Source organism: Indicator indicator, unplaced genomic scaffold, assembly GCF_027791375.1.
Source record: "Indicator indicator isolate 239-I01 unplaced genomic scaffold, UM_Iind_1.1 iindUn_scaffold_336, whole genome shotgun sequence".
NCBI lineage: Eukaryota > Metazoa > Chordata > Aves > Piciformes > Indicatoridae > Indicator > Indicator indicator.
In genome coordinates this window covers 94-21,000 of record NW_026539371.1, presented here as the reverse complement: position 1 = coordinate 21,000, position 20,907 = coordinate 94, and the positions used below count along the sequence as shown (strand labels likewise).

At 53.3% G+C, this 20,907-nt stretch overlaps 1 protein-coding gene across 1 annotated transcript; it reads left to right on the top strand.

Annotated features, from left to right (window-relative positions):
• Positions 1-2,304: 2,304 nt before the first annotated feature.
• Positions 2,305-20,352, top strand: LOC128980587 (tenascin-X-like; the record flags this gene model as incomplete). The annotated part of the gene is made up of 7 exons (XM_054399051.1): positions 2,305-2,632; positions 5,453-5,773; positions 7,979-8,272; positions 10,549-10,836; positions 13,678-13,998; positions 17,526-17,813; positions 20,032-20,352. Coding segments are annotated over exons 1-7 (2,161 nt in total), but the record flags the coding sequence as incomplete, so codon positions are not given.
• Between the last annotated feature and the right edge of the window lie 555 nt (positions 20,353-20,907).

Genomic DNA, 20,907 nt, shown 5'->3' with positions numbered 1-20,907 from the left:
GTCTCCACCGACGCTGCCACAGGTGAGGGTGGCTCTGGGCATTCTCTGGGCCAGGGCTCTGCTGTGGGCAGCAGCTTTGGCAGGGCCTGTGCTGGGTGCCTTGGTGCTGTTGGGGATGGGGAACAGCTGCTGTGAGCTGCTTTGGGGCTGCTCTGGGGATGGGGGAGTGCAAGGGTGGAAGTGCAGAAGGAATCCTGGATGGATGGATGGATGATGTGTGGATGGCTTCGCATCTCCGAGTTTCCCTATGTCAGGAGTCTTCTCTCCTAATCTTCTCTCTTCTTAACTCTCTTCTTATCCTCCACTCCTTTGGAACTTTTAGCTCCTCGTCTTCTTCTTTCTCTGTTTCCTCCTCTCTTTTCTTCCCTTTTCTTGTCCTCTCTACTCTTTGCTTTGCTTCTCTTTGGTTCTTTTGCTTCTTTTCTCTTCTTTTACTTCATTTCTCTCCTGTTCCCTTGACTTCCCTTGGCTTCTCTTTGCTTGCCTTACCTTCACTTCCCTTCAGTGCCCTTTGTGTCATATGGATTTCCTTCGCTTCGGTTCCCTTGGCCTCCCTTCCATTTGATTCCCTTTGCTTCAGTTCCCTTCCCTTTTTGTCGCTTCCCTTTTCTTCCCTGCCCTTTTCTTCCCTTCATTTTCTTGCCTTCACTTCACTTCCCTTTGCCTTCTTTCGCTTCTCTTCCGTTCCCTTCCCTTCACCTCCATTCTCCTCCTTTTCTTTCACTTCTCCTTGCTTCCCTTCCCTTCATTTTCCTTTGATTCCCTTCCATTCACCTCACTTCCCTTTGCGTCCTTTCGCTTCCCTTCCCTTCCCTTCCCTTTGCTTCGTCTTCTTTCTCTTCTCTTTTCTTCCACTAACTTCACTTCACTTCACTTTGCTTCACTTCACTTTGCTTCCCTTCCCTTCCCTTCCCTTCCCTTTCCTTCCCTTCCCTTCCCTTCCCTTCCTTCCCTTCCCTTCCCTTCCTTTCCCTTCCCTCCCTTCCCTTCCCTTCCCTTCCCTTCCCTTCCCTTCCTTCCCTTCCCTTCCCTTCCCTTCCCTTCCCTTCCCTTCCCTTCCCTTCCCTTCCCTTCCCTTCCCTTCCCTTCCCTTCCCTTCCCTTCCCTTCCCTTCCCTTCCCTTCCCTTCCCTTCCCTTCCCTTCCCTTCCCTTCCCTTCCCTTCCCTTCCCTTCCCTTCCCTTCCCTTCCCTTCCCTTCCCTTCCCTTCCCTTCCCTTCCCTTCCTTCCCTTCCCTTCCCTTCCCTTCTCCTCCCTTCACCTCCTTTTGCTTCTCTTCACTTCTCTTTTCTTCCCTTCCCTGCCCTTCGTTTCCCTCTGATTCCCTTCCCTTCACCTCACTTCCCTTTGCTTCCTTTCCCTTCGCCTCCTTTACCCTTCCCTTCGCTTCACTTACCTTGGCTTTGCCTCCATTTGCTTCTCTCTGCTTCCTCTAACATAGCTTCCCTTAACTTCCCTTTTCTTCCCTGCACTTCCCTTCACTTCTCTTCTCCTCACCTCCCTGCCCTTCACTTCACTTCGCTTCCTTCACTTTACTTTCTTTGATTCCCTTCCCTTCACTTGACTTTGCCTCCTTTCGCTTCACTTCCGTTTACTTCCTTTCCCTTTGCTTTGCTTCACTGCCCTTCCCTTTGCTTCGCTTCCCTTTGCTTCTCTTTTCTTTCTCTCTCTTTGCTTTCTCTCATTTTGCTTCCCCTCACTTTGCTTCCCTTGTCTTTGCTTCTTTGCTTCCATTCATTTCAGTTCACTTCCCTTTTCTTCACTTGACTCCTCTTCCTCCTGGTCTTCTACTTCTTATACCTCTTCCTATTTCTCCTCCTCCTCTTCGTCTTCCATCCCCTTTTCATCCTTCTGTTCCTCAGGACAAGAGTTGATTGTTTATGCTAAAAGAAGGAGATTTAGATGAGCTAGAAGTAAGAACTCTTAGAGACTGAGGCTGCTGGGACCCTGGCGTAGGTTGCCCAGAGAGGTGGGAACTGCCCCATCCCTGGAAGCGTTCCAGGTCAGGTTGTTTGGGGCTCTGAGCCGCCTGCTTTAGTTGAGGATGTCCCTGCTGACTGCAACAGGCTTGGAGTAGATGAGCTTGAAAGGTCCCTCCTGAGCCAATCTAGCCTGGGATTCCATGGATGGATGCATGGATGGATGGATTGATGAATGGCGGGGCAAATGTGTGGTTGATGATTACATGGAGAGACGGAGAGGTACAGACTGCATGAATGGATGGTGCAGGGCATGGCTGGATGATGAAGATAAATGGGTGGATGGATGAATGGATGGATGAATGGATGTGTGGATGAATGGGCACATGGAAGTTGACATCCTGCATTGTGTCCTCTCCCCTGCAGCTCCAGCAGATGAGGAACCAACGCCACAGCCAATCCTGGGCGAGCTGAGGGCCTCCCAGGTCAGCCCCGAGTCCGTGCAGCTGGAGTGGAGCGTCCCCGAGGGCAGCTTTGACTCCTTCACGGTGCAGTACAGAGATGCCCAAGGCCAGCCCCAGGTGCTGCCCGTGGACGGGGGTTCGCGCACGGTGACCGTGCCTGGGCTGTCCCCGTCCCGCCGCTACAAGTTCAACCTGTATGGGGTGTGGGGCCGCAAACGACTGGGCCCCGTCTCCACCGACGCTGCCACAGGTGAGGGTGGCTCTGGGCATTCTCTGGGCCAGGGCTCTGCTGTGGGCAGCAGCTTTGGCAGGGCCTGTGCTGGGTGCCTTGGTGCTGTTGGGGATGGGGAACAGCTGCTGTGAGCTGCTTTGGGTCTGCTCTGGGGATGAGGGAGTGCAAGGGTGGAAGTGTGGAAGGGATCCTGCATGGATGAATGGATGATGGATGGATGGCTTCACATCTCCGAGTTTCCCTATGTCTGGAGTCTTCTCTCCTAATCTTCTCTCTTCTTAACTCTCTTCTTATCCTCCACTCCTTTGGAACTTTTAGCTCCTCGTCTTCTTCTTTCTCTGTTTCCTCCTCTCTTTTCTTCCCTTTTCTTGTCCTCTCTACTCTTTGCTTTGCTTCTCTTTGGTTCTTTTGCTTCTTTTCTCTTCTTTTACTTCATTTCTCTCCTGTTCCCTTGACTTCCCTTGGCTTCTCTTTGCTTGCCTTACCTTCACTTCCCTTCAGTGCCCTTTGTGTCATATGGATTTCCTTCGCTTCGGTTCCCTTGGCCTCCCTTCCATTTGGTTCCCTTTGCTTCAGTTCCCTTCCCTTTTTGTCGCTTCCCTTTTTGTCGCTTCCCTTTTCTTCCCTTCATTTTCTTGCCTTCACTCACTTCCCTTTGCCTTCTTTCGCTTCTCTTCCGTTCACTTCCCTTCACCTCCATTCTCCTCCTTTTCTTTCACTTCTCCTTGCTTCCCTTCCCTTCATTTTCCTTTGATTCCCTTCCATTCACCTCACTTCCCTTTGCGTCCTTTCGCTTCCCTTCCCTTCCCTTTGCTTCGTCTTCTTTCTCTTCTCTTTTCTTCCACTAACTTCACTTCCCTTCACTTTGCTTCCCTTCACTTTGCTACACATCCCTTCCCTTCATTTCCCTTCCCTTCCCTTCCCTTCCCTTCCCTTCCCTTCCCTTCCCTTCCCTTCCCTTCCCTTCCCTTCCCTTCCCTTCCCTTCCCTTCCCTTCCCTTCCCTTCCCTTCCCTTCCCTTCCCTTCCCTTCCCTTCCCTTCCCTTCCCTTCCCTTCCCTTCCCTTCCCTTCCCTTCCCTTCCCTTCCCTTCCCTTCCCTTCCCTTCCCTTCCCTTCCTTCCCTTCCCTTCCCTTCCCTTCCCTTCCCTTCCCTTCCCTTCCCTTCCCTTCCCTTCCCTTCCCTTCCCTCCCTTCCCTTCCCTTCCCTTCCCTTCCCTTCCCTTCCCTTCCCTTCCCTTCCCTTCCCTTCCCTTCCCTTCCCTTCCCTTCCCTTCCCTTCCCCTTCCCTTCCCTTCCCTTCCCTTCCCTTCCCTTCCCTTCCCTTCCCTTCCCTCTCCCTTCCCTCCTTCCCTTCCCTTCCCTTCCCTTCCCTTCCCTTCCCTTCCCCTTCCCTTCCCTTCCCTTCCCTTCCCTCCCTTCCCCTTCCCTTCCCTTCCCTTCCCTTCCCTTCCCTCCCCTTCCCTCCCTTCCCCTCCCTTCCCTTCCCCTCCCTTCCCTTCCCCTTCCCTCCCTTCCCCTCCCTTCCCTTCCCTTCCTTCCCTTCCCTTCCCTTCCCTTCCCTTCCCTTCCCTTCCCTTCCCTTCCCTTCCCTTCCCTTCCCTTCCCTTCCCTTCCCTTCCCTTCCCTTCCCTTCCCTTCCCTTCCCTTCCCTTCCCTTCCCTTCCCTTCCCTTCCCTTCCCTTCCCTTCCCTTCCCTTCCCTTCCCTTCCCTTCCCTTCCCTTCCCTTCCCTTCCCTTCCCTTCCCTTCCCTTCCCTTCCCTTCCCTTCCCTTCTCCTCCCTTCACCTCCTTTTGCTTCTCTTCACTTCTCTTTTCTTCCCTTCCCTGCCCTTCGTTTCCCTGTGATTCCCTTCCCTTCACCTCACTTCCCTTTGCCTCCTTTCCTCTTCGCCTCCTTTACCCTTCCCTTCGCTTCACTTACCTTGGCTTTGCCTCCATTTGCTTCTCTCTGCTTCCTCTAACATAGCTTCCCTTAACTTCCCTTTTCTTCCCTGCACTTCCCTTCACTTCTCTTCTCCTCACCTCCCTGCCCTTCACTTCACTTCGCTTCCTTCACTTTACTTTCTTTGATTCCCTTCCCTTCACTTGCCTTTGCCTCCTTTCGCTTCACTTCCGTTTACTTCCTTTCCCTTTGCTTTGCTTCACTGCCCTTCCCTTTGCTTCGCTTCCCTTTGCTTCTATTTTCTTTCTCTCTCTTTGCTTTCTCTCATTTTGCTTCCCCTCACTTTGCTTCCCTTGTCTTTGCTTCTTTGCTTCCATTCATTTCAGTTCACTTCCCTTTTCTTCACTTGACTCCTCTTCCTCCTGGTCTTCTACTTCTTATACCTCTTCCTATTTCTCCTCCTCCTCTTCATCTTCCATCCCCTTTTCATCCTTCTGTTCCTCAGGACAAGAGTTGATTGTTTATGCTAAAAGAAGGAGATTTAGATGAGCTAGAAGTAAGAACTCTTAGAGACTGAGGCTGCTGGGACCCTGGCGTAGGTTGCCCAGAGAGGTGGGAACTGCCCCATCCCTGGAAGCGTTCCAGGTCAGGTTGTTTGGGGCTCTGAGCCGCCTGCTTTAGTTGAGGATGTCCCTGCTGACTGCAACAGGCTTGGAGTAGATGAGCTTGAAAGGTCCCTCCTGAGCCAATCTAGCCTGGGATTCCATGGATGGATGCATGGATGGATGGATTGATGAATGGCGGGGCAAATGTGTGGTTGATGATTACATGGAGAGACGGAGAGGTACAGACTGCATGAATGGATGGTGCAGGGCATGGCTGGATGATGAAGATAAATGGGTGGATGGATGAATGGATGGATGAATGGATGTGTGGATGAATGGGCACATGGAAGTTGACATCCTGCATTGTGTCCTCTCCCCTGCAGCTCCAGCAGATGAGGAACCAACGCCACAGCCAATCCTGGGCGAGCTGAGGGCCTCCCAGGTCAGCCCCGAGTCCGTGCAGCTGGAGTGGAGCGTCCCCGAGGGCAGCTTTGACTCCTTCACGGTGCAGTACAGAGATGCCCAAGGCCAGCCCCAGGTGCTGCCCGTGGACGGGGGTTCGCGCACGGTGACCGTGCCTGGGCTGTCCCCGTCCCGCCGCTACAAGTTCAACCTGTATGGGGTGTGGGGCCGCAAACGACTGGGCCCCGTCTCCACCGACGCTGCCACAGGTGAGGGTGGCTCTGGGCGTTCTCTGGGCCAGGGCTCTGCTGTGGGCAGCAGCTTTGGCAGGGCCTGTGCTGGGTGCCTTGGTGCTGTTGGGGATGGGGAACAGCTGCTGTGAGCTGCTTTGGGGCTGCTCTGGGGATGGGGAATGCAAGGGTGGAAGTGTGGAAGGGATCCTGCATGGATGAATGGATGATGGATGGATGGCTTCACATCTCCGAGTTTCCCTATGTCTGGAGTCTTCTCTCCTAATCTTCTCTCTTCTTAACTCTCTTCTTATCCTCCACTCCTTTGGAACTTTTAGCTCCTCGTCTTCTTCTTTCTCTGTTTCCTCCTCTCTTTTCTTCCCTTTTCTTGTCCTCTCTACTCTTTGCTTTGCTTCTCTTTGGTTCTTTTGCTTCTTTTCTCTTCTTTTACTTCATTTCTCTCCTGTTCCCTTGACTTCCCTTGGCTTCTCTTTGCTTGCCTTACCTTCACTTCCCTTCAGTGCCCTTTGTGTCATATGGATTTCCTTCGCTTCGGTTCCCTTGGCCTCCCTTCCATTTGATTCCCTTTGCTTCAGTTCCCTTCCCTTTTCGTCGCTTCCCTTTTCTTCCCTGCCCTTTTCTTCCCTTCATTTTCTTGCCTTCACTTCACTTCCCTTTGCCTTCTTTCACTTCTCTTCCGTTCACTTCCCTTCACCTCCATTCTCCTCCTTTTCTTTCACTTCTCCTTGCTTCCCTTCCCTTCATTTTCCTTTGATTCCCTTCCATTCACCTCACTTCCCTTTGCGTCCTTTCGCTTCCCTTCCCTTCCCTTTCTTTCATCTTCTTTCTCTTCTCTTTTCTTCCACTAACTTCACTTGCCTTCACTTTGCTTCCCTTCACTTTGCTACACATCCCTTCCCTTCATTTCCCTTCCCTTCCCTTCCCTTCCCTTCCCTTCCCTTCCCTTCCCTTCCCTTCCCTTCCCTTCCCTTCCCTTCCCTTCCCTTCCCTTCCCTTCCCTTCCCTTCCCTTCCCTTCCCTTCCCTTCCCTTCCCTTCCCTTCCCTTCCCTTCCCTTCCCTTCCCTTCCCTTCCCTTCCCTTCCCTTCCCTTCCCTTCCCTTCCCTTCCCTTCCCTTCCCTTCCCTTCCCTTCTCCTCCCTTCACCTCCTTCTCTTCACTTCTCTTTTCTTCCCTTCCCTGCCCTTCGTTTCCCTCTGATTCCCTTCCCTTCACCTCACTTCCCTTTGCTTCCTTTCCCCTTCGCCTCCTTTACCCTTCCCTTCGCTTCACTTACCTTGGCTTTGCCTCCATTTGCTTCTCTCTGCTTCCTCTAACATAGCTTCCCTTAACTTCCCTTTTCTTCCCTGCACTTCCCTTCACTTCTCTTCTCCTCACTTCCCTGCCCTTCACTTCACTTCGCTTCCTTCACTTTACTTTCTTTGATTCCCTTCCCTTCACTTGCCTTTGCCTCCTTTCGCTTCACTTCCGTTTACTTCCTTTCCCTTTGCTTTGCTTCACTGCCCTTCCCTTTGCTTCGCTTCCCTTTGCTTCTCCTTTCTTTCTCTCTCTTTGCTTTCTCTCATTTTGCTTCCCCTCACTTTGCTTCCCTTGTCTTTGCTTCTTTGCTTCCATTCATTTCAGTTCACTTCCCTTTTCTTCACTTGACTCCTCTTCCTCCTGGTCTTCTACTTCTTATACCTCTTCCTATTTCTCCTCCTCCTCTTCATCTTCCATCCCCTTTTCATCCTTCTGTTCCTCAGGACAAGAGTTGATTGTTTATGCTAAAAGAAGGAGATTTAGATGAGCTAGAAGTAAGAACTCTTAGAGACTGAGGCTGCTGGGACCCTGGCGTAGGTTGCCCAGAGAGGTGGGAACTGCCCCATCCCTGGAAGCGTTCCAGGTCAGGTTGTTTGGGGCTCTGAGCCGCCTGCTTTAGTTGAGGATGTCCCTGCTGACTGCAACAGGCTTGGAGTAGATGAGCTTGAAAGGTCCCTCCTGAGCCAATCTAGCCTGGGATTCCATGGATGGATGCATGGATGGATGGATTGATGAATGGCGGGGCAAATGTGTGGTTGATGATTACATGGAGAGACGGAGAGGTACAGACTGCATGAATGGATGGTGCAGGGCATGGCTGGATGATGAAGATAAATGGGTGGATGGATGAATGGATGGATGAATGGATGTGTGGATGAATGGGCACATGGAAGTTGACATCCTGCATTGTGTCCTCTCCCCTGCAGCTCCAGCAGATGAGGAACCAACGCCACAGCCAATCCTGGGCGAGCTGAGGGCCTCCCAGGTCAGCCCCGAGTCCGTGCAGCTGGAGTGGAGCGTCCCCGAGGGCAGCTTTGACTCCTTCACGGTGCAGTACAGAGATGCCCAAGGCCAGCCCCAGGTGCTGCCCGTGGACGGGGGTTTGCGCACGGTGACCGTGCCTGGGCTGTCCCCGTCCCGCCGCTACAAGTTCAACCTGTATGGGGTGTGGGGCCGCAAACGACTGGGCCCCGTCTCCACCGACGCTGCCACAGGTGAGGGTGGCTCTGGGCATTCTCTGGGCCAGGGCTCTGCTGTGGGCAGCAGCTTTGGCAGGGCCTGTGCTGGGTGCCTTGGTGCTGTTGGGGATGGGGAACAGCTGCTGTGAGCTGCTTTGGGGCTGCTCTGGGGATGGGGGAGTGCAAGGGTGGAAGTGTGGAAGGGATCCTGCATGGATGAATGGATGATGGATGGATGGCTTCACATCTCCGAGTTTCCCTATGTCTGGAGTCTTCTCTCCTAATCTTCTCTCTTCTTAACTCTCTTCTTATCCTCCACTCCTTTGGAACTTTTAGCTCCTCGTCTTCTTCTTTCTCTGTTTCCTCCTCTCTTTTCTTCCCTTTTCTTGTCCTCTCTACTCTTTGCTTTGCTTCTCTTTGGTTCTTTTGCTTCTTTTCTCTTCTTTTACTTCATTTCTCTCCTGTTCCCTTGACTTCCCTTGGCTTCTCTTTGCTTGCCTTACCTTCACTTCCCTTCAGTGCCCTTTGTGTCATATGGATTTCCTTCGCTTCGGTTCCCTTGGCCTCCCTTCCATTTGATTCCCTTTGCTTCAGTTCCCTTCCCTTTTTGTCGCTTCCCTTTTTGTCGCTTCCCTTTTCTTCCCTTCATTTTCTTGCCTTCACTTCACTTCCCTTTGCCTTCTTTCGCTTCTCTTCCGTTCACTTCCCTTCACCTCCATTCTCCTCCTTTTCTTTCACTTCTCCTTGCTTCCCTTCCCTTCATTTTCCTTTGATACCCTTCCATTCACCTCACTTCCCTTTGCGTCCTTTCGCTTCCCTTCCCTTCCCTTTCCTTCGTCTTCTTTCTCTTCTCTTTTCTTCCACTAACTTCACTTCCCTTCACTTTGCTTCCCTTCACTTTGCTACACATCCCTTCCCTTCCCTTCCCTTCCCTTCCCTTCCCTTCCTTCCCTTCCCTTCCCTTCCCTTCCCTTCCCTTCCCTTCCCTTCCCTTCCCTTCCCTTCCCTTCCCTTCCCTTCCCTTCCCTTCCCTTCCCTTCCCTTCCCTTCCCTTCCCTTCCCTTCCCTTCCCTTCCCTTCCCTTCCCTTCCCTTCCCCCTTCCCTTCCCTTCCCTTCCCTCCCTTCCCTTCCCTTCCCTTCCCTTCCCTTCCCTTCCCTTCCCTTCCCTTCCCTTCCCTTCCCTTCCCTTCCCTTCCCTTCCCTTCCCTTCCCTTCCCTTCCCCTCCCTTCACCTCCTTTTGCTTCTCTTCACTTCTCTTTTCTTCCCTTCCCTGCCCTTCGTTTCCCTCTGATTCCCTTCCCTTCACCTCACTTCCCTTTGCTTCCTTTCTCCTTCGCCTCCTTTACCCTTCCCTTCGCTTCACTTACCTTGGCCTTGCCTCCATTTGCTTCTCTCTGCTTCCTCTAACATAGCTTCCCTTAACTTCCCTTTTCTTCCCTGCACTTCCCTTCACTTCTCTTCTCCTCACTTCCCTGCCCTTCACTTCACTTCGCTTCCTTCACTTTACTTTCTTTGATTCCCTTCCCTTCACTTGCCTTTGCCTCCTTTCGCTTCACTTCCGTTTACTTCCTTTCCCTTTGCTTTGCTTCACTGCCCTTCCCTTTGCTTCGCTTCCCTTTGCTTCTCCTTTCTTTCTCTCTCTTTGCTTTCTCTCATTTTGCTTCCCCTCACTTTGCTTCCCTTGTCTTTGCTTCTTTGCTTCCATTCATTTCAGTTCACTTCCCTTTTCTTCACTTGACTCCTCTTCCTCCTGGTCTTCTACTTCTTATACCTCTTCCTATTTCTCCTCCTCCTCTTCGTCTTCCATCCCCTTTTCATCCTTCTGTTCCTCAGGACAAGAGTTGATTGTTTATGCTAAAAGAAGGAGATTTAGATGAGCTAGAAGTAAGAACTCTTAGAGACTGAGGCTGCTGGGACCCTGGCGTAGGTTGCCCAGAGAGGTGGGAACTGCCCCATCCCTGGAAGCGTTCCAGGTCAGGTTGTTTGGGGCTCTGAGCCGCCTGCTTTAGTTGAGGATGTCCCTGCTGACTGCAACAGGCTTGGAGTAGATGAGCTTGAAAGGTCCCTCCTGAGCCAATCTAGCCTGGGATTCCATGGATGGATGCATGGATGGATGGATTGATGAATGGCGGGGCAAATGTGTGGTTGATGATTACATGGAGAGACGGAGAGGTACAGACTGCATGAATGGATGGTGCAGGGCATGGCTGGATGATGAAGATAAATGGGTGGATGGATGAATGGATGGATGAATGGATGTGTGGATGAATGGGCACATGGAAGTTGACATCCTGCATTGTGTCCTCTCCCCTGCAGCTCCAGCAGATGAGGAACCAACGCCACAGCCAATCCTGGGCGAGCTGAGGGCCTCCCAGGTCAGCCCCGAGTCCGTGCAGCTGGAGTGGAGCGTCCCCGAGGGCAGCTTTGACTCCTTCACGGTGCAGTACAAGGATGCCCAAGGCCAGCCCCAGGTGCTGCCCGTGGACGGGGGATTGCGCACGGTGACCGTGCCTGGGCTGTCCCCGTCCCGCCGCTACAAGTTCAACCTGTATGGGGTGTGGGGCCGCAAACGACTGGGCCCCGTCTCCACCGACGCTGCCACAGGTGAGGGTGGCTCTGGGCATTCTCTGGGCCAGGGCTCTGCTGTGGGCAGCAGCTTTGGCAGGGCCTGTGCTGGGTGCCTTGGTGCTGTTGGGGATGGGGAACAGCTGCTGTGAGCTGCTTTGGGTCTGCTCTGGGGATGAGGGAGTGCAAGGGTGGAAGTGTGGAAGGGATCCTGCATGGATGAATGGATGATGGATGGATGGCTTCACATCTCCGAGTTTCCCTATGTCTGGAGTCTTCTCTCCTAATCTTCTCTCTTCTTAACTCTCTTCTTATCCTCCACTCCTTTGGAACTTTTAGCTCCTCGTCTTCTTCTTTCTCTGTTTCCTCCTCTCTTTTCTTCCCTTTTCTTGTCCTCTCTACTCTTTGCTTTGCTTCTCTTTGGTTCTTTTGCTTCTTTTCTCTTCTTTTACTTCATTTCTCTCCTGTTCCCTTGACTTCCCTTGGCTTCTCTTTGCTTGCCTTACCTTCGCTTCCCTTCAGTGCCCTTTGTGTCATATGGATTTCCTTCGCTTCGGTTCCCTTGGCCTCCCTTCCATTTGGTTCCCTTTGCTTCAGTTCCCTTCCCTTTTTGTCGCTTCCCTTTTTGTCGCTTCCCTTTTCTTCCCTTCATTTTCTTGCCTTCACTTCCCTTTGCCTTCTTTCGCTTCTCTTCCGTTCACTTCCCTTCACCTCCATTCTCCTCCTTTTCTTTCACTTCTCCTTGCTTCCCTTCCCTTCATTTTCCTTTGATTCCCTTCCATTCACCTCACTTCCCTTTGCGTCCTTTCGCTTCCCTTCCCTTCCCTTTGCTTCGTCTTCTTTCTCTTCTCTTTTCTTCCACTAACTTCACTTCCCTTCACTTTGCTTCCCTTCACTTTGCTACACATCCCTTCCCTTCCTTCCCTTCCCTTCCCTTCCTTCCCTTCCCTTCCCTTCCCTTCCCTTCCCTTCCCTTCCCTTCCCTTCCCTTCCCTTCCCTTCCCTTCCCTTCCCTTCCCTTCCCTTCCCTTCCCTTCCCTTCCCTTCCCTTCCCTTCCCTTCCCTTCCCTTCCCTTCCCTTCCCTTCCCTTCCCTTCCCTTCCCTTCCCTTCCCTTCCCTTCCCTTCCCTTCCCTTCCCTTCCCTTCCCTTCCCTTCCCTTCCCTTCCCTTCCCTTCCCTTCCCTTCCCTTCCCTTCCTTCCCTTCCCTTCCCTTCCCTTCCCTTCCCTTCCTTCCCTTCCCTTCCCTTCCCTTCCCTTCCCTTCCCTTCCCTTCCCTTCCCTTCCCTTCCCTTCCCTTCCCTTCCCTTCCCTTCCCTTCCCTTCCCTTCCCTTCCCTTCCCTTCCCTTCCCTTCCCTTCCCTCCCTTCCCTTCCCTTCCCTTCCCTTCCCTTCCCTTCCCTTCCCTTCCCTTCCCTTCCCTTCCCTTCCCTTCCCTTCCCTTCCCTTCCCTTCCCTTCCCTTCCCTTCCCTTCCCTTCCCTTCCCTTCCCTTCCCTTCCCTTCCCTTCCCTTCCCTTCCCTTCCCTTCCCTTCCCTTCCCTTCCCTTCCCTTCCCTTCCCTTCCCTTCCCTCCCTTCCCTCCCTTCCCTTCCCTTCCCTTCCCTTCCCTCCCTTCCCTCCCTCCTCCCTCCCTTCCCTCCCTTCCTTCCCTTCCCTTCCCTTCCCTTCCCTTCCCTCCCTTCCCTTCCCTTCCCTCCCTTCCCTTCCCTTCCCTTCCCTTCCCTTCCCTTCCCTTCCCTTCCCTTCCCTTCCCTTCCCTTCCCTTCCCTTCCCTTCCCTTCCCTTCCCTTCCCTTCCCTTCCCTTCCCTTCCCTTCTCCTCCCTTCACCTCCTTTTGCTTCTCTTCACTTCTCTTTTCTTCCCTTCCCTGCCCTTCGTTTCCCTCTGATTCCCTTCCCTTCACCTCACTTCCCTTTGCTTCCTTTCCCTTCGCCTCCTTTACCCTTCCCTTCGCTTCACTTACCTTGGCTTTGCCTCCATTTGCTTCTCTCTGCTTCCTCTAACATAGCTTCCCTTAACTTCCCTTTTCTTCCCTGCACTTCCCTTCACTTCTCTTCTCCTCACTTCCCTGCCCTTCACTTCACTTCGCTTCCTTCACTTTACTTTCTTTGATTCCCTTCCCTTCACTTGCCTTTGCCTCCTTTCGCTTCACTTCCGTTTACTTCCTTTCCCTTTGCTTTGCTTCACTGCCCTTCCCTTTGCTTCGCTTCCCTTTGCTTCTCCTTTCTTTCTCTCTCTTTGCTTTCTCTCATTTTGCTTCCCCTCACTTTGCTTCCCTTGTCTTTGCTTCTTTGCTTCCATTCATTTCAGTTCACTTCCCTTTTCTTCACTTGACTCCTCTTCCTCCTGGTCTTCTACTTCTTATACCTCTTCCTATTTCTCCTCCTCCTCTTCGTCTTCCATCCCCTTTTCATCCTTCTGTTCCTCAGGACAAGAGTTGATTGTTTATGCTAAAAGAAGGAGATTTAGATGAGCTAGAAGTAAGAACTCTTAGAGACTGAGGCTGCTGGGACCCTGGCGTAGGTTGCCCAGAGAGGTGGGAACTGCCCCATCCCTGGAAGCGTTCCAGGTCAGGTTGTTTGGGGCTCTGAGCCGCCTGCTTTAGTTGAGGATGTCCCTGCTGACTGCAACAGGCTTGGAGTAGATGAGCTTGAAAGGTCCCTCCTGAGCCAATCTAGCCTGGGATTCCATGGATGGATGCATGGATGGATGGATTGATGAATGGCGGGGCAAATGTGTGGTTGATGATTACATGGAGAGACGGAGAGGTACAGACTGCATGAATGGATGGTGCAGGGCATGGCTGGATGATGAAGATAAATGGGTGGATGGATGAATGGATGGATGGATGGATGTGTGGATGGATGGGCACTTGGAAGTTGACATCCTGCATTGTGTCCTCTCCCCTGCAGCTCCAGCAGATGAGGAACCAACACTGCAGCCAATCCTGGGCGAGCTGAGGGCCTCCCAGGTCAGCCCCGAGTCCGTGCAGCTGGAGTGGAGCGTCCCCGAGGGCAGCTTTGACTCCTTCACGGTGCAGTACAAGGATGCCCAAGGCCAGCCCCAGGTGCTGCCCGTGGACGGGGGTTCGCGCACGGTGACCGTGCCTGGGCTGTCCCCGTCCCGCCGCTACAAGTTCAACCTGTATGGGGTGTGGGGCCGCAAACGACTGGGCCCCGTCTCCACCGACGCTGCCACAGGTGAGGGTGGCTCTGGGCATTCTCTGGGCCAGGGCTCTGCTGTGGGCAGCAGCTTTGGCAGGGCCTGTGCTGGGTGCCTTGGTGCTGTTGGGGATGGGGAACAGCTGCTGTGAGCTGCTTTGGGGCTGCTCTGGGGATGGGGAGTGCAAGGGTGGAAGTGTGGAAGGGATCCTGCATGGATGAATGGATGATGGATGGATGGCTTCACATCTCCGAGTTTCCCTATGTCTGGAGTCTTCTCTCCTAATCTTCTCTCTTCTTAACTCTCTTCTTATCCTCCACTCCTTTGGAACTTTTAGCTCCTCGTCTTCTTCTTTCTCTGTTTCCTCCTCTCTTTTCTTCCCTTTTCTTGTCCTCTCTACTCTTTGCTTTGCTTCTCTTTGGTTCTTTTGCTTCTTTTCTCTTCTTTTACTTCATTTCTCTCCTGTTCCCTTGACTTCCCTTGGCTTCTCTTTGCTTGCCTTACCTTCACTTCCCTTCAGTGCCCTTTGTGTCATATGGATTTCCTTCGCTTCGGTTCCCTTGGCCTCCCTTCCATTTGGTTCCCTTTGCTTCAGTTCCCTTCCCTTTTTGTCGCTTCCCTTTTTGTCGCTTCCCTTTTCTTCCCTTCATTTTCTTGCCTTCACTTCCCTTTGCCTTCTTTCGCTTCTCTTCCGTTCACTTCCCTTCACCTCCATTCTCCTCCTTTTCTTTCACTTCTCCTTGCTTCCCTTCCCTTCATTTTCCTTTGATTCCCTTCCATTTACCTCACTTCCCTTTGCGTCCTTTCGCTTCCCTTCCCTTCCCTTTGCTTCGTCTTCTTTCTCTTCTCTTTTCTTCCACTAACTTCACTTCCCTTCACTTTGCTTCCCTTCAATTTGCTACACATCCCTTCCCTTCCCTTCCCTTCCCTTCCCTTCCCTTCCCTTCCCTTCCCTTCCCTTCCCTTCCCTTCCCTTCCCTTCCCTTCCCTTCCCTTCCCTTCCCTTCCCTTCCCTTCCCTTCCCTTCCCTTCCCTTCCCTTCCCTTCCCTTCCCTTCCCTTCCCTTCCCTTCCCTTCCCTTCCCTTCCCTTCCCTTCCCTTCCCTTCCCTTCCCTTCCCTTCCCTTCCCTTCCCTTCCCTTCCCTTCCCTTCCCTTCCCTTCCCTTCCCTTCCCTTCCCTTCCCTCCCTCCTTCCTTCCTTCCCTTCCCTCCCTTCCCTTCCCTTCCCTTCCCTTCCCTTCCCTTCCCTTCCCTTCCCTTCCCTTCCCTTCCCTTCCCTTCCCTCCCTTCCCTTCCCTTCCCTTCCCTTCCCTTCCCTTCCCTTCCCTTCCCTTCCCTTCCCTTCCCTTCCCTCCCTTCCCTTCCTCCCTTCCCTTCCTCCCTTCCCTTCCTCCCTTCCCTTCCCTTCCTCCCTTCCCTTCCTCCCTTCCTCCCTTCCCTTCCCTTCCCTTCCCTCCCTTCCCTTCCCTCCCTTCCCTTCCCTTCCCTTCCCTTCCCTCCCTTCCCTTCCCTTCCCTCCCTTCCCTTCCCTTCCCTTCCCTTCCCTCCCTTCCCTTCCCTTCCCTTCCCTCCCTTCCCTTCCCTTCCTTCCCTTCCCTTCCCTTCCTTCCCTTCCCTTCCCTTCCCTTCCCTTCCCTTCCCTTCCCTTCCCTCCTCCCTTCCCTTCCCTTCCCTTCCCTTCCCTTCCCTTCCCTTCCCTTCCCTTCCTCCCTTCCCTTCCCTTCCCTTCCCTCCCTTCCCTTCCCTCCCTCCCTCCCTTCCCCTCCCTCCCCTTCCCTCCTCCCTCCCTCCCCTCCTCCCTCCCTCCCTTCCCTCCCCTCCCTTCCCTCCCTTCCCTCCCCTCCCCTTCCCTCCCCTCCCTTCCCTCCTCCCTTCCCTTCCCTTCCCTTCCCTTCCCTTCCCTTCCCTTCCCTTCCCTCCCTTCCCTTCCCTTCCCTTCCCTCCCTTCCCTTCCCTTCCCTCCCTTCCCTTCCCTCCCTTCCCTTCCCTTCCCTTCCCTTCCCTTCCCTTCCCTTCCCTTCCCTTCCCTTCCCTTCCCTCCCTTCCCTCCCTTCCCCTCCCCTCCCCTCCCTCCCCTCCCCTCCCTCCCCTCCCTCCCCTCCCCTCCCTTCCCTTCCCCTCCCTCCCTCCCCTCCCTTCCCCTCCCCTCCCTCCCCTCCCCTCCCCTCCCCTCCCCTCCCCTCCCCTCCCCTCCCCTTCCCTTCCCTCCCCTCCCCTCCCCTTCCCTTCCCTCCCCTTCCCTCCCTTCCCTTCCCTTCCCTTCCCTTCCCTTCCCTTCCCTTCCCTTCCCTTCCCTTCCCTTCCCTTCCCTTCCCTTCCCTTCCCTTCCCTTCCCTTCCCTTCCCTTCCCTTCCCTTCCCTTCCCTTCCCTTCCCTTCCCTTCCCTTCCCTTCCCTTCCCTTCCCTTCCCTTCCCTTCCCTTCCCTTCCCTTCCCTTCCCTTCCCTTCCCTTCCCTTCCCTTCCCTTCTCCTCCCTTCACCTCCTTTTGCTTCTCTTCACTTCTCTTTTCTTCCCTTCCCTGCCCTTCGTTTCCCTCTGATTCCCTTCCATTCACCTCACTTCCCTTTGCCTCCTTTCCTCTTCGCCTCCTTTACCCTTCCCTTCGCTTCACTTACCTTGGCTTTGCCTCCATTTGCTTCTCTCTGCTTCCTCTAACATAGCTTCCCTTAACTTCCCTTTTCTTCCCTGCACTTCCCTTCACTTCTCTTCTCCTCACCTCCCTGCCCTTCACTTCACTTCGCTTCCTTCACTTTACTTTCTTTGATTCCCTTCCCTTCACTTGCCTTTGCCTCCTTTCGCTTCACTTCCGTTTACTTCCTTTCCCTTTGCTTTGCTTCACTGCCCTTCCCTTTGCTTCGCTTCCCTTTGCTTCTATTTTCTTTCTCTCTCTTTGCTTTCTCTCATTTTGCTTCCCCTCACTTTGCTTCCCTTGTCTTTGCTTCTTTGCTTCCATTCATTTCAGTTCACTTCCCTTTTCTTCACTTGACTCCTCTTCCTCCTGGTCTTCTACTTCTTATACCTCTTCCTATTTCTCCTCCTCCTCTTCGTCTTCCATCCCCTTTTCATCCTTCTGTTCCTCAGGACAAGAGTTGATTGTTTATGCTAAAAGAAGGAGATTTAGATGAGCTAGAAGTAAGAACTCTTAGAGACTGAGGCTGCTGGGACCCTGGCGTAGGTTGCCCAGAGAGGTGGGAACTGCCCCATCCCTGGAAGCGTTCCAGGTCAGGTTGTTTGGGGCTCTGAGCCGCCTGCTTTAGTTGAGGATGTCCCTGCTGACTGCAACAGGCTTGGAGTAGATGAGCTTGAAAGGTCCCTCCTGAGCCAATCTAGCCTGGGATTCCATGGATGGATGCATGGATGGATGGATTGATGAATGGCGGGGCAAATGTGTGGTTGATGATTACATGGAGAGACGGAGAGGTACAGACTGCATGAATGGATGGTGCAGGGCATGGCTGGATGATGAAGATAAATGGGTGGATGGATGAATGGATGGATGAATGGATGTGTGGATGAATGGGCACATGGAAGTTGACATCCTGCATTGTGTCCTCTCCCCTGCAGCTCCAGCAGATGAGGAACCAACGCCACAGCCAATCCTGGGCGAGCTGAGGGCCTCCCAGGTCAGCCCCGAGTCCGTGCAGCTGGAGTGGAGCGTCCCCGAGGGCAGCTTTGACTCCTTCACGGTGCAGTACAGAGATGCCCAAGGCCAGCCCCAGGTGCTGCCCGTGGACGGGGGTTCGCGCACGGTGACCGTGCCTGGGCTGTCCCCGTCCCGCCGCTACAAGTTCAACCTGTATGGGGTGTGGGGCCGCAAACGACTGGGCCCCGTCTCCACCGACGCTGCCACAGGTGAGGGTGGCTCTGGGCGTTCTCTGGGCCAGGGCTCTGCTGTGGGCAGCAGCTTTGGCAGGGCCTGTGCTGGGTGCCTTGGTGCTGTTGGGGATGGGGAACAGCTGCTGTGAGCTGCTTTGGGGCTGCTCTGGGGATGGGGAATGCAAGGGTGGAAGTGTGGAAGGGATCCTGCATGGATGAATGGATGATGGATGGATGGCTTCACATCTCCGAGTTTCCCTATGTCTGGAGTCTTCTCTCCTAATCTTCTCTCTTCTTAACTCTCTTCTTATCCTCCACTCCTTTGGAACTTTTAGCTCCTCGTCTTCTTCTTTCTCTGTTTCCTCCTCTCTTTTCTTCCCTTTTCTTGTCCTCTCTACTCTTTGCTTTGCTTCTCTTTGGTTCTTTTGCTTCTTTTCTCTTCTTTTACTTCATTTCTCTCCTGTTCCCTTGACTTCCCTTGGCTTCTCTTTGCTTGCCTTACCTTCACTTCCCTTCAGTGCCCTTTGTGTCATATGGATTTCCTTCGCTTCGGTTCCCTTGGCCTCCCTTCCATTTGATTCCCTTTGCTTCAGTTCCCTTCCCTTTTCGTCGCTTCCCTTTTCTGTCGCTTCCCTTTTCTTCCCTTCATTTTCTTGCCTTCACTTCCCTTTGCCTTCTTTCGCTTCTCTTCCGTTCACTTCCCTTCACCTCCATTCTCCTCCTTTTCTTTCACTTCTCCTTGCTTCCCTTCCCTTCATTTTCCTTTGATTCCCTTCCATTCACCTCACTTCCCTTTGCGTCCTTTCGCTTCCCTTCCCTTCCCTTTGCTTTGTCTTCTTTCTCTTCTCTTTTCTTCCACTAACTTCACTTGCCTTCACTTTGCTTCCCTTCACTTTGCTACACATCCCTTCCCTTCATTCCCGTCCCTTCCCTTCCCTTCCCTTCCCTTCCCTTCCCTTCCCTTCCCTTCCCTTCCCTTCCCTTCCCTTCCCTTCCCTTCCCTTCCCTTCCCTTCCCTTCCCTTCCCTTCCCTTCCCTTCCTTCCCTTCCCTTCCCTTCCCTTCCCTTCCCTTCCCTTCCCTTCCCTTCCCTTCCCTTCCCTTCCCTTCCCTTCCCTTCCCTTCCCTTCCCTTCCCTTCCCTTCCCTTCCCTTCCCTTCCCTTCCCTTCCCTTCCCTTCCCTTCCCTTCCCTTCCCTTCTCCTCCCTTCACCTCCTTCTCTTCACTTCTCTTTTCTTCCCTTCCCTGCCCTTCGTTTCCCTCTGATTCCCTTCCCTTCACCTCACTTCCCTTTGCTTCCTTTCCCCTTCGCCTCCTTTACCCTTCCCTTCGCTTCACTTACCTTGGCTTTGCCTCCATTTGCTTCTCTCTGCTTCCTCTAACATAGCTTCCCTTAACTTCCCTTTTCTTCCCTGCACTTCCCTTCACTCTTCTCCTCACTTCCCTGCCCTTCACTTCACTTCGCTTCCTTCACTTTACTTTCTTTGATTCCCTTCCCTTCACTTGCCTTTGCCTCCTTTCGCTTCACTTCCGTTTACTTCCTTTCCCTTTGCTTTGCTTCACTGCCCTTCCCTTTGCTTCGCTTCCCTTTGCTTCTCCTTTCTTTCTCTCTCTTTGCTTTCTCTCATTTTGCTTCCCCTCACTTTGCTTCCCTTGTCTTTGCTTCTTTGCTTCCATTCATTTCAGTTCACTTCCCTTTTCTTCACTTGACTCCTCTTCCTCCTGGTCTTCTACTTCTTATACCTCTTCCTATTTCTCCTCCTCCTCTTCATCTTCCATCCCCTTTTCATCCTTCTGTTCCTCAGGACAAGAGTTGATTGTTTATGCTAAAAGAAGGAGATTTAGATGAGCTAGAAGTAAGAACTCTTAGAGACTGAGGCTGCTGGGACCCTGGCATAGGTTGCCCAGAGAGGTGGGAACTGCCCCATCCCTGGAAGCGTTCCAGGTCAGGTTGTTTGGGGCTCTGAGCCGCCTGCTTTAGTTGAGGATGTCCCTGCTGACTGCAACAGGCTTGGAGTAGATGAGCTTGAAAGGTCCCTCCTGAGCCAATCTAGCCTGGGATTCCATGGATGGATGCATGGATGGATGGATTGATGAATGGCGGGGCAAATGTGTGGTTGATGATTACATGGAGAGACGGAGAGGTACAGACTGCATGAATGGATGGTGCAGGGCATGGCTGGATGATGAAGATAAATGGGTGGATGGATGAATGGATGGATGAATGGATGTGTGGATGAATGGGCACATGGAAGTTGACATCCTGCATTGTGTCCTCTCCCCTGCAGCTCCAGCAGATGAGGAACCAACGCCACAGCCAATCCTGGGCGAGCTGAGGGCCTCCCAGGTCAGCCCCGAGTCCGTGCAGCTGGAGTGGAGCGTCCCCGAGGGCAGCTTTGACTCCTTCACGGTGCAGTACAGAGATGCCCAAGGCCAGCCCCAGGTGCTGCCCGTGGACGGGGGTTCGCGCACGGTGACCGTGCCTGGGCTGTCCCCGTCCCGCCGCTACAAGTTCAACCTGTATGGGGTGTGGGGCCGCAAACGACTGGGCCCCGTCTCCACCGACGCTGCCACAGGTGAGGGTGGCTCTGGGCATTCTCTGGGCCAGGGCTCTGCTGTGGGCAGCAGCTTTGGCAGGGCCTGTGCTGGGTGCCTTGGTGCTGTTGGGGATGGGGAACAGCTGCTGTGAGCTGCTTTGGGGCTGCTCTGGGGATGGGGAGTGCAAGGGTGGAAGTGTGGAAGGGATCCTGCATGGATGAATGGATGATGGATGGATGGCTTCACATCTCCGAGTTTCCCTATGTCTGGAGTCTTCTCTCCTAATCTTCTCTCTTCTTAACTCTCTTCTTATCCTCCACTCCTTTGGAACTTTTAGCTCCTCGTCTTCTTCTTTCTCTGTTTCCTCCTCTCTTTTCTTCCCTTTTCTTGTCCTCTCTACTCTTTGCTTTGCTTCTCTTTGGTTCTTTTGCTTCTTTTCTCTTCTTTTACTTCATTTCTCTCCTGTTCCCTTGACTTCCCTTGGCTTCTCTTTGCTTGCCTTACCTTCACTTCCCTTCAGTGCCCTTTGTGTCATATGGATTTCCTTCGCTTCGGTTCCCTTGGCCTCCCTTCCATTTGATTCCCTTTGCTTC